Source organism: Dama dama, chromosome 8 (assembly GCF_033118175.1).
Source record: "Dama dama isolate Ldn47 chromosome 8, ASM3311817v1, whole genome shotgun sequence".
Classification (NCBI taxonomy): domain Eukaryota; kingdom Metazoa; phylum Chordata; class Mammalia; order Artiodactyla; family Cervidae; genus Dama; species Dama dama.
The window spans coordinates 45,807,511-45,819,578 of NC_083688.1; the positions used below are offsets into that span (position 1 = coordinate 45,807,511).

Genomic DNA, 12,068 nt, shown 5'->3' on the forward strand with positions numbered 1-12,068 from the left:
TTCAAATCCCAGAAAAGTAGTTGAACTAGTCAGTTGTTTTCAAAGGCACCTTGGAGTTCGGAGGGCCCACGGAAGCAGCAGTTAGAGGGTCAGAGTGCAGGACTTCAGGGACACTCCCACTGCCTAGCCTGACCCTGCTTTATCACAAACTCTGCTTCCAACCCTACTGCGTATTTGTTCCAGGTCCAACTTTGTTTGAGCAAATATTATAAGAATTTCTAAGGTCCCTTCTGACCTAAGATTCTATGAGTTTTTATTTTCAAATCTTTTTTAAAAACCACAGAACTTCAAGTAAGATTTCAATAATAACTGAGAGGCTTAAGGCAGGATAAAGAAAATATTAAAAATAACAGTACCAACAATTTTTAACTTTTCCACTTCTTCCTCTGAAATTAGACATTTTCTATTTGAATGTAATGAAAAGATATGATTCAAAAAAGTTAAATCCTTTCAAACACTGAACCAGACAGTAAAAGACAAACAAATCAGCGGTACAAATCCAGAAGGTTCAAAATGCCTTGAACCTTCAGTTTGAATTCCCTGCAGAGACAGACCTTGCAGATCTGCCCAAGAACAGAAGAACTGGTTCTCTCCTTTTCAGAGCAAGGGATAGCTCTGAACACACATGGGAATTAGGGCCTGCAGACATCACAGGATGCTTCTGCTCAGGGTCTCAGATTCCTGTGCATGCGAGAGGTTATCCTGTTGGTGTCAATAAGAGCTGGCATTCACTTGCATGTCCCTAGGACATTAAACAACAATAACACAAAAGTGCCTACAAGTGCACAGAGCATGACTGAACACTACTGGACTGTCTGTCCCAAGATGTGTCATTTTTCTTAATACAGGTTGGCAGTCATCACCTACTAGTTGGATTTCTTAAGTAGATGCCGATTAAACCTCATAATGCACCAAAAATTCATGTTACTTAGGGGAAATGTTTCTAAACATTCTCAGTGTTTTTGTGGATAATATAAGATACATTTTATGAATTAATGTAGTCTCATAAATTAAGACAAATTTTCAGCAAAAACTCAAAGTCAATTTAGGGATTGCTCTTCCTCTGCAGTATAAACAATAGGTTGTTTTTTGTTTTGTTTTTTTTTAAAAAAACAAACAGCTTTGGAGAGAGGCTCTGGGAGACACTTCTTTCCATTTGACACCTAGGCTGCATAATGAAGGAATGCATAAAGAAATGACCATGTGGAAGGCAGAAAAGGAAAGGAATGAATTAAAGGATGAATAGATCATAGACTTTTTTTTTTTTTGGCTAGTTACAGGAGATATTCCAGCTATGAAGGAATAGAATGCGTAACAAGGGATTCCAGCTTAAACTAATAACTATGCTTACATTGTAGTCTGCTGGTCTTTCATGATAAAGAGATCAGTCAACTAAAGAGGAAGAATCCAAGAATTCATGTTGTGTAAAGAGAAAGATATTTCCCAAATATTAATAAAGATGAGAACTTGCTAATTCTGGCAATTCCTCTGTTCCCCCCCCACCCCTTCATTAAGACAAAAATGGCTAGCGATCCATTTCCCATAATTAAAGGTAAAAATGTAAGGCCAATGGAATTATTTCTCTTGTTTATTGTAACTTCTTTCCGGATATCAAGCTCCTTTTCTTTTTAAAATAAATGAATAGCACAGTTTCCCCATGCTAAGTAAGCAGCACTGAAGCCTAATTGCTATTTAGAAAATAACTAATAGAACACATATTTCATAATATCACATAATTCAAATAATTTAATCCAAACAAGTAAATCCGCTCTGCACTCAACTTGTCCCAGAGTGACAACTAAAGTCGCTCTTTTTTAATTCTTCATTTGTCAAACCACATTTATATGAAAGAAGAAACAAAATTCTTCTCGAGTTCCCAGGGGAGGGAAAAAGGCAGAATGAAATCTGACATAGTGCAAAAATATGGTGAAAGTGTAATCTTAGAAAAATTGCACATGGAATTAGACTTCTTTTTTCCTCTTTTTTTCTGCACTGCTTGGGATCTTAGTACCCATCCCAAGAATCGAACTGTGCTCCCTGCTGTGGAAGCTCAGAGTTGTAACTAGACTGTCTTATCTTTCCAAGAGAAATTTTCTACTCATATTTCCCTGAACACAGATAAATGCTAGAATATGAAAAGAGAAAATGATTCATTGTATTAATTGAAATGTTCTTTAAAACATTATTTCAAAATTCCACAGCACAATAGGAAGATTTCTGATTATCATATTCTGAAATGCATCAGGTAAGTAGGTAGTGAAATGGATTGTTAGTAGAGTTGATTCTTTTGCTTGTCCTAATAAGGATTTGTCTTCAAATTGGCCAAGTCTCCTATACATGAAACTCTTGTGTGTGTTATGTGAATTGCTCAGTCGTGTCTGACCCCCTGTGACCCCTTGGACTGTAGCCCGTCAGGCTCCTCTGTCCATGGAATTCTCTAGGCAAGAATAATGAAACTCTTGAACAAACTATAAATTATATGTATCTGCTGGCCTGGAAATTTCTACCCTTGATATTTTTGGTTTTGTTGCCCATTTCAGGGGCAGAAGAGAGGATGTAGGCAAGGCAGAGTGACGTAGTTTCTTCTCAACCCTACAATCAGAAACGGGCTGGCACGCAGGGGAACACAACCACAGGCTGAGGTGAGTGTGGCTGAGCCGACAAGTGTAAAACAGGCTCCTGATGTTCCTTAAAATTTTGATATTTTGTTCAGCACTGACTTATTGCTTTGTATTGACTTCTTAAAGTATTGCATTACTGAAGCTTTTGGCACCACTTCTATTTTGAGCCTGAGCTGAATGGCTCCCTCACTCACCCGAGTCCCAGCCCCACTCAAGCAGCACTGGGCTCTGGGTTCCAGTGGGTCTGCGGAGCCTCCCCCTTTGACCTGCCTCAACTCTGATGGGCCGAGAACAAGAACTGTTTTCTCTCTGCTTGCAAAAATGAAAATGAAGAATTTAGAAAAGTGTCCTTTTGTCTCACGGGGAAGCTATGGGAGTGTTCGGAAGCAGTTGTCATTGATGGAAGTGACACTGGGACTTTGAGCTGTCCTCCCTTTCCAGTACTTACTTGTTTCTGGACAGAATCCACGATGAGCAAAACAACTAAGCCCAGAATGTGGATTTACAGCAGAAGAAATGAGGAATCAAAGTAACACATTCACCCAAAAAGTATGAAAATGTCCCTCTGAAGCATGCTAAGTTAAACAATGAGATGTTTAATATACGCAATTGTAAATGTGATGTACACTCTTTTAAAACAGGGCAGAATTACACGTGATAAACTAACACCGAGGGTACTTTTCCATTCCTGAAGACAGCAAAAGACTTTCAATCTCAATGCTAAACATCTCATCAGGCTTGCTGCTATCCGTCTCCTTGTCTTTTTCAAAAAGATATGCTTACAGTCCTCAGGCAGGGGCAGAGGCTGCCCCCCTTTCTAAAAGAACCCTGGGCCCTGCTTTCCCTCCATTTGTGTTTGACATGGCTGCAGTGGAGAAAAGGGCAAGGCTTACTGAGTAACTCCTCTGTGTTGATGCTTTCAGAGGCCTTATCTTACTTGATGCCCCAGCAGTCCTGGAAGGGAGAGTGATTCTCACAAAGAGGATTAGGAGATATGGTGAGGAAGATTTAGTCCTGGCAGATGCTACAGCTACGATCATGAAGCCCCATCTTCTCTGGAGGGGTGTAATGTCTACTCTGTCTTTTGTCTTAGCAAGTTATCGCATGAGATTGTTGGAGAGGTGAAAAATAAGGGCTTCACTTCTATTGTCCTCCGTGGAAAGAAACTTTGGATACTTAGGTACTTTTTGGAAACTGGAAGTGAAAGCTATGGGCAATAAGAATTTCTAGAAAGAAGAGAAAGGTAGGGATGTTGATCTGGTTAAAGAGCTCTCAAAATTATCTGCTGACATTAGATAACAGACATTAACATGCATATAAATCTATTTTATACATTTTCTATGCAGATTCAATAGGAAAAAAAAAAAAAAAACCCTCAAATATATATTTAATTCCTTAGGGTCCCAAAGCACTTTGAGGATTTAAACTGATAAACCAACCTCAAAGGGACTGATTCTTGCAACTAAAACACAGACACCTCTGGGGTGAAATGTGGCAACAGTTTGACAGGCATAGCAGTAGCTTAGGCCAGAAAGGATTTATCCAATTAAAATTATGGGATGAATTTTGGCTGGCAGAATGTAATTACCAGCCTTGGAAAGGATCCAGGATCCTGAGGTTAACACCCCTCCTCTTGCCAACAACCCTCCTACCTGCCAACACTCTGAGATGGAGAAGGCTGGATCTGACACAATCGCACATAATACTGTTGTGACATCTAAGTACAATGATGATGATGTGAGAAGCATCATGAACCTGATTTTTTTTAACACTCATTATGTTACTTATTTTTATGCCACATTAGGCTAGAAACCAAATGTCCACATAAATGTTAATTTCCTCAAATCTGTGTTTAAAAAGTATAATTAGAAAATAAAAAATAGATTTAAAAATTAATGTATTCCACCCAAGTAGTTATTTAGTGATTATTTCACTTCGGGAACAAAATTGGATCAAAATGGTGACATTTAATCCTTGTTACATTAAAAAGAAAGCAGGTCCTGATTTTTTTTTTTTTTTGGAAGAGAAATGTATTCTCAAGGTTCGCTGGCCTAGAAAAAAGGGAAATGCTTAATGCCTGGTTCCTACTCGTAATTTTGACTAAACGGGTATATGCTTTTGTCTTGGTCCAGATCATATTCACAGTCGCTCGCGGACAGTGTTTCTCAGGAGGGAATTTATCAAAGGGGGGGTGTGTGCGGGGCGGGGGGGTGTGTGCGGGGCGGGGGAGGGGGGGGGGCGGTGAGTTAATGTGTAAATAGAGAAAAGAGCCCCCTGCTGGTGTAGGATCAATGAGTAATGACCTCATCATTAGATTCTAATTCCCTTTTGAAAAGTCATTCATTTACAAGAGAACCGTGGAGAGTTCCAAGTTAAAGCAGGCGGGGTGGGAAGGCACTTCTAGAAGAAAGGTTAAGCTCTCCGGGACGCAGCACGCGGTCGGGTCGGGTCGGGAAGAGGCAGGAAGGAAGCTCAGATCAGAGCCCAGCCAGCGGGCGGTGGGGCTGGAGCGCGCCCGGGAGGCGGGGCCGGCGGCGGAAGCGGCGCACTGGTCACGCGGCGCCTGGGCTGGGCGCCGTCCTACCCCGCCGCCCGCCGCGCGCGCAGGTGGGTCCCCCGCAAACCGCGGAGCAGCCGAGGTGGCCGCCAGCTCCAGGCGGGCCGGCGGGAGCGCCGCCGCCCGCCGCCCCTGGCTCCCGGCCCCGCCTCCCGCGGACGCTGATCCCCTCGCTGGCTTCCCCGGGGGCCCACAGCGAGCCCCTCGGTCTTACCCTCGGCCCACCCCTCGTCTCACGGGGCTCTGGGCCACTCCACGCTAGGACCCGCGCGGGACCGCGCAGGGAGGGCCCGCGGCGGCGTCTGCCCTGCACTGCGCTGTGCCTCCGGGACGAGCCTCTGCGGCCCTAAAAGGCTAGCGGTGGTGCGTGCGCCGGACGCAGGTGATGTGGCAGAGCGCTGGGGACTGCTCTGCTCCGCACTGGTCCACCCAGTTCCTCCGAGGGAGGCAGGTTTTGGGCCTCTAGCCGGAAGTAATCCCAAAGGTGATCCAGGGGGTGGGCGAATTACGGTCATCCTCTCAAACCACAAGTGTTTGGGGTCTTGCTCGGGGTCAAATTCTTAGAGGAGGAGGAGGAAGAGAAAGACTTGCCCTTTCTACTAATAAGCCTGAGTGCTTGCCAAAAGCCTGATACTGCCGCTAATTTCAGCTTTTGCAATGAAGGTCGATTTTTCTAACACCATCTTTGTGTGATTTAGCTGTCCACAGGGAATCAAAATGTGGAATGAGAGGATGAAACTAATCCTTTCTTTTGCACTGTTAGGGGTTGCCATAAACACCATTTGTTAAAAAGCATAATTATGTTGGGAAAGTGCCTGATGAGACAATTAAGCTACATAAACACACTGAAAACAAATGAAAGCCAGAAGACGCCCACACCCCTTGTGTAAAGCAATTTTTTGTTTACATAAAAACGAGAGAGGTCTGAGCTGCTCTATTGCAACAGTGTTATTAATGTCTCCAGAATCCTAATGACGCTGTTTTTTCTGAATTTTCAACCGTGAGATGATGGTCACGATGTGAAAACTGGAACTAACGGTTAAGCCCTGTTATCTCCTCTTAGGTTAGAATGATCAGGCCAACGAACAGTCCTAGTAAACAGAAGCCATTGGATTTATGCACGGAGAGCACTATTAATTACACCACAGCGTGTTAGCTTTAACTTATGAGCTTAATGTGTATCTCAGAGTTGTGCACCGTTCTCTGCAGTACCCCTCACAGGGAGGACTTTACCTGTCACAAAATGTTCTACAGTAAAATTTACTGAATGAGTTCATAAGGGCCACCTTCACTTTTAGCTATGTTTAAAAGAGGTGGAAATATGATGACCTGATCTTAAAAAGGGGGGATTTTTTGTTTTGCAATATTTAAACTTAAGTTCATAATATCATTTGAAGTTTGGAAAGATAACTAGTTGAAAATACTGTTCTGGGGTACTGAAGAAAGTCAAAGCAACCTCCAAAACTTGTATGATGATTCCAGTTTCAAAGAAATCAGTCACATTTTTGGCTGATTATTGAGTAACACATCCGAGTACTCCATGGCAGCTTTCAGTTCAATGTACAAAGTCCTGTGAAAGATTTTAAACTGGTTTAGGGACTATGGAGATCGAAGTACAAGAGGAACTTAATCAAACAGTTATTTAAAACCTCCAAGTGAATCTCCTTTATATATGTTCACGTACTATCCATGGCATGGCTGGTGGAGGTACCCTTTCTGTCAGGATACTTTTTGTAAGAATCAGCATATTAAGTAATCTCTCGTTTCTCTTTTCTGTATTTCCCCAATAATCTTTATTTAACAAAAGTATCATGCTTCTTCAAAAACAGGATTAAACTATAGAAGGCAATATTTAAAAGAGAGTGACATACTTTAATGAAAAAGTTTCCCATGACAGAATTCAGACTGAGTACTTGATGGATATTTTCTAGAGTGTTACTGTCTTCACATGTTCATATGTGCATGACCTCATGTGCATAGTTTTTTGGCTGTCAATGTGAGATATTATCCTTTAGGTGTTACCTACGATTGAAATAGTAAAGTATTCATGTTATGGCTACCTGGTTTCCAAACAGCTATGACTTTTTAAATGTTTAATGAATGTGAAAATATGAACAAACTGTAGAAACCAAAATGAAGACTCATTTTTCTCCTTTTCTAGAAGAAAATCACCATGTCTTCTTGCCGAGTGGGGCTCCGTTTGGCTGCCTGTTTGTTAAACATTTCAGAAGCCAGAAAAAAGTACATTGTTGAGAACATTGCGAAAGCTGCTCTTCTTGAAAGAAATGGTAGGAACAACAGGCAATAGATGTGAATATGTAGTATTTTGATAATGAGAATAATTTTTTTATTCTGCTGACAGTGTCCATAGAACACACTTCTGCTTTCTTCCTGAATTTTCTCCCTTGTTCTTGGGCTATCATAGCTTGGCTCCAGAATGCTGAGATAGATCACTTACTCAGATGTGCGCATACACTCTCTTCCAAATGCCTGCATACCATCCACAAACATATTTCTTCACATTGGAGAGGGTGTCTGAAATGCACATTGTTCAGGATATTGACAGACTCCTGAAGAGGATATATTCACATACAGGTTTAATGCTTCCCTCATGGGCCATGTGTATGATCATTAATAGAAGGAGCATAATTCATTATGCTTTTTATTCAGCAGGTTAAATAAAAAATAAACTTGTCGAATACCAAGTACTTTTCAAAAGCACTCCTGCCAGCAAAGTCTAGGCTGTTATTACAGCATTAATATATCTACTCCATTTTCTCCGTATGAAGACTCTTAGGCGTTTAAGTGATGTGTGTAAGATCATTCAGCCATTCAAATTCGGAAGACTGAAACTCAATCTCCTTTACTCCCTGGACCAGTATTTACTATTAGAGATGCTACTCTTTCTCTCTTTTCTTAACCTTTGTTAAAATGATCATGTGATGACATATAGTTCTAGATATTATTTGTTTTTACTTTCACGCATACACAAAACATAGTGTATTTACAGGTTTACCATCATTTAAATACAAAAGCTTTGTTATTAAATCAACAGCTTTTTGGCAACAGGTGAGTATTAGGGTCATAGCCCTGAAGCATTTGAAACAGTCTATTTTAATTTCTGATTGTAATTTTTGATTTGGTTATTGCTTTTCATGAGAGAGAGGTGCTTTTCCTAGTGTTTCTAACACTGAGCACCTTTAAGTTACCATCTAGCAACTTTGGGGGGCTAGGAATGTCTGTGAAAATTCCTGATAATTGCTGATAGGAAAACTCCTCTGGAGTCAGCATGCAGCTGTGCTTTTCCATTCTCTTTGTGGGAAGAGCCAGCTTGGGCCCCACATTGTCAGATAGTACATCTAATGGGATTGGGTGAATGTACAGAGACACATTCTGTGATTGAATGACTGGGCAGAGACATTTGTGGAAGTCACACGCTGATGGACGCCTGGGTCTCAACTCACAGTTTTTATCAGCTTATTAGTGGCAGTAGCTCAAATGGAATTATAGCTATTATACTCCATTACAAATACCAAACAATTTACTTCTGCTGAGATTCATACTGACAGCTCCTCCTGCCAGAAGTAATTTTTTTTTCTATATGCATGCTTAAGAAATTGCAGGAGAGAGTGTTTCATTCTTTCAGCATTTGAATCAATTGAATCATATGAAACTGAGAATAAAAGCTTTTCAGAAGAAGATTTCAGATGAAAAAAATAAAATTATCTCTTTTCTTCTAAAAGCTAAAGTATGTTGAAAAAAATACATAAAAAGGAGGTTGTATGATCTCGTTCCTGCTCTGTTTTTCATAGTTTTAAAAATTCAGGGAAGGTAGCACTAGTTAAGAAAATGACCTGCTGTTTTACGGATACTTTAAAGGCATTTATTTTTAAGTGAGTGGAATCAAACTATATCACCTATATTTTTTCCAATTAAGCAATGTGAAAACATTTAAATGGTCTGAAAGGTCTTATGTAAAGAAAGCTGAGTTATAAATTTTAGACCTACACCAGGGTAGGTCTCTGTAGATGCTCATTTGGCTATGAGTGAGTGACATAAGTTTATCTTTTCACATTATTAAAATTAATAGCGTAGGGCTGCTGTAAGCTCTGTAGTTCCGTATGTAACTTATTTTCCCTCTCCTTGAAAAGATTAATTGTTAAGCTGCCAGGGGACAGGGCGACAAAGGTATAATGGCATAGTGAAAGGCTTAATTACCGCCTGAAAACTTTTGTCCTTCACTTTGAATTTGCTTTTGTAGGCATACGAGGAACTTTTAAGGAGCTTGAGCAAGGCTTGTAAACTTCAAAAATAACCACGGGGTTATGGGTGGCCACCATACATGGGTATGGCAGCTTTCTCCTCCAGGTTACAGGTTTCAGTGAGTCACACGTGGCTGAAGGCTGGAAGTCGTTAACATCTGAAGGCTGTTGGTGGCCTTTGAAAAGGAGACGCTGGAGTCAGAACAGCTTCTAACAGGCAGGTGCATGTATCCCAGGAACCTCTGCTCTAGGCACTAATTGGCCTATCCTAGTTTTTCCAGATGTTATTTTTTGATCCAGTTTAATCTCTGTGTTTGGAAGGAAAAATTGCCAAGGCATAGAAGATGAGATTGAAAGGAAACAGAATTTAGTGTGATACGATTTGCTAACAGAAGAGGCTATCATCTTGGACTGAGTTAAGAGAACTTTGACAAATTCAGAAGCAAGTGCAAGAGAAGGTCTCTCATAGACACCAAAGCCTGGTATCTGAGCTGAGCCATCCGATTGTAAAGGAAGACAGTGTAGGAAGTGGACATTACTGTCTATGATAATTTCTTGACTAGTCAGTGTCACTTCAGAGGTCACCCCTTCCCCCAAATCTTTCTGTTAAGCTAAATTTTGTTGTATCAAGAAAAATAAAGTATTAAGGTTTCACCAGAGAAAAAAATTCTTGCATTTATGTGTTGTTTTTTTATATAGGACAGAGACATCCTGAAGTATCAGTGCTCAATATATTTTCTGATCCGGAGTATAATAGATCAGTTATTACAATAGCAGCTTCTATTGAGGAGATAGGTAAGATTTCAGTTTCTTTTTCTATATATGTCTTTTGGTTAAGGGTCGGCTTCCAGTAGACCCAAATGCTCCTTAATCATTGATTTCCTGTGTTAATCTGAATACTCTTCTCCATGCATAAGAAATCTACCTCAAAACTGCATTTCTTCGTTTTTCTGAACGGGTACATCTTTGAGATATTCATTTCCTGCTTCCTCTTCATTAAAATGAATCTTGAGGTCCAGTATTTAATAACATTCTTTCCCTGAAGATGATCACATATGTTTTTGTGGTTAAGAAAAATATCTTCAGGTTTTAACCTGTGAAGTCATAGTGTTGAATTTGATTTCACTGATAAGTTGACTTGAAATGAAACATGCTAAGCAGTTGTGTTTTGCGTCAGGAGCCTGAAATCTTGAGATGGTCCATTGGGTGAAATGAAATGGGTTTCATGTGTCCTGTTGTAAGGTTTAGTGGGACAGCTTGAATTTGAAGGATCATACTTGATTAAACAAAAATCTGTATTATCCCTAGCATTGCTTGGTAAAGAATTTAAATTATTTTCAGATAAACTTGGTTTCGACTTAGCAGATTGTTTTTTCTCAAAAGGTATGTTTGTTTGGAAAGCAAAGAGCTGATGGATGATTCTCAGCAAATACAGGACCAAAATGGTCATACTGCACTGCTAATGAAAACTCAAGAGTAATAACACTCTGAGGTGTCTATATGTATTTAGATAGAATAATTAATGAACCTGGAGAAGGAAATGGCAACCCACTCCAACATTCATGCCAGGATAATTCCATGGACAGAGGAGTCTGGCAGGCTACAGCCCATGGCGTTGCAAAGAGTTGGACAAGATTGAAGCGACTTAACATACATACAAAATTTAATGAAAATCTAGTTATAAGAGCAAAACTAAAATACCTATGGTATACTTTTAAAAACATATTTTTGTCTTTGTTGTTCAGTCACTAAGTCATGTCCGACTCTTTGCATGAACTGTAGCACACCACGCCTGACTGTCTCTCACTATCTCCCGGAGTTTGCCCAAGTTCATGTTCATTGAATTGGTGATGCTACGCTATGTTTATCTGTCTTAATATAAACTCATAAAATATTCTGAAAATAACAAAGAATTTTATCAGATTAATTTGATAAAGTCGAAAACATTGAAAGTAACCAATTGTAAAAAAAAAAAGATATAAAGTTTTTTTAAGACCAATAAACTTTGCTTACTTCTTCCACTTTGGAAAGTAAAGAATTAGAAGATATGGGGAACTTTATGACACTTGGGAGGTGGGGAGAGGGGAAATGTTGGATCTTACATTTTTCTTTATTTTGGATGAAAAAACAATCTTCTATACATTTTACGAAAGGAAAACAAACTGGTAGGACAATAATAATTATAGCTGCTTCTTTAGATGCAATTGAGAGTTTAATGCTTTTATTTTATTTTTTTTAAATTTTACATTTTTAAGGCAATTCCGTTCTGGCTGCCTGCTTGGAAGCCTTCCAGTCTATCGATATGGAGGTTCAGGAGGGGATCCATCCTTGCCTGGGAGCAGTGGACCTGATTCCCATTTACCCTCTCTCTGGTGTCGGAGTGGAAGAGTGTGGCGCTGTGGCCAGAAGTAAGAGAAAGTTTGGGGGAAGTGTGTTATTACTTAATGGAAACCATTTTTACAAATCAGAACAGCTTGTGACAATATAATCACTCCTCAGTTCCCTGGGAAAAATCGACCTTGAAGAATTGTGTCAGCAATAAGCTTTCAGGGCTTGCAGTGGCACACGGTGTCTTTGTGACTCATCCTTCTACTTTCCAGCCCACGACGGTGTGGGACTCTCAATGCT

The 12,068-nt window shown here is 40.2% G+C and overlaps 1 protein-coding gene across 12 annotated transcripts in view; it reads left to right on the top strand.

The window, feature by feature from the left end:
- The window catches only part of FTCDNL1 (formiminotransferase cyclodeaminase N-terminal like), a 127,256-nt gene that overhangs the window by 43,577 nt on the left and 71,611 nt on the right, over window positions 1–12,068 (top strand). For 5 of the 12 annotated variants that reach the window (XM_061149056.1, XM_061149067.1, XM_061149066.1 and 2 more), the window contains 3 exons: window positions 7,340–7,466; window positions 10,140–10,235; window positions 11,696–11,848. In XM_061149056.1, coding sequence (XP_061005039.1) covers window positions 7,340–7,466; window positions 10,140–10,235; window positions 11,696–11,848 — 376 coding nt within the window. Of the gene's footprint in view, window positions 1–2,540; window positions 2,643–5,161; window positions 5,229–5,332; window positions 5,663–7,339; window positions 7,467–10,139; window positions 10,236–11,695; window positions 11,849–12,068 lie in introns of those variants that run through there. The other 7 variants (XM_061149059.1, XM_061149057.1, XM_061149058.1 and 4 more) reach the window with 4 other exon arrangements.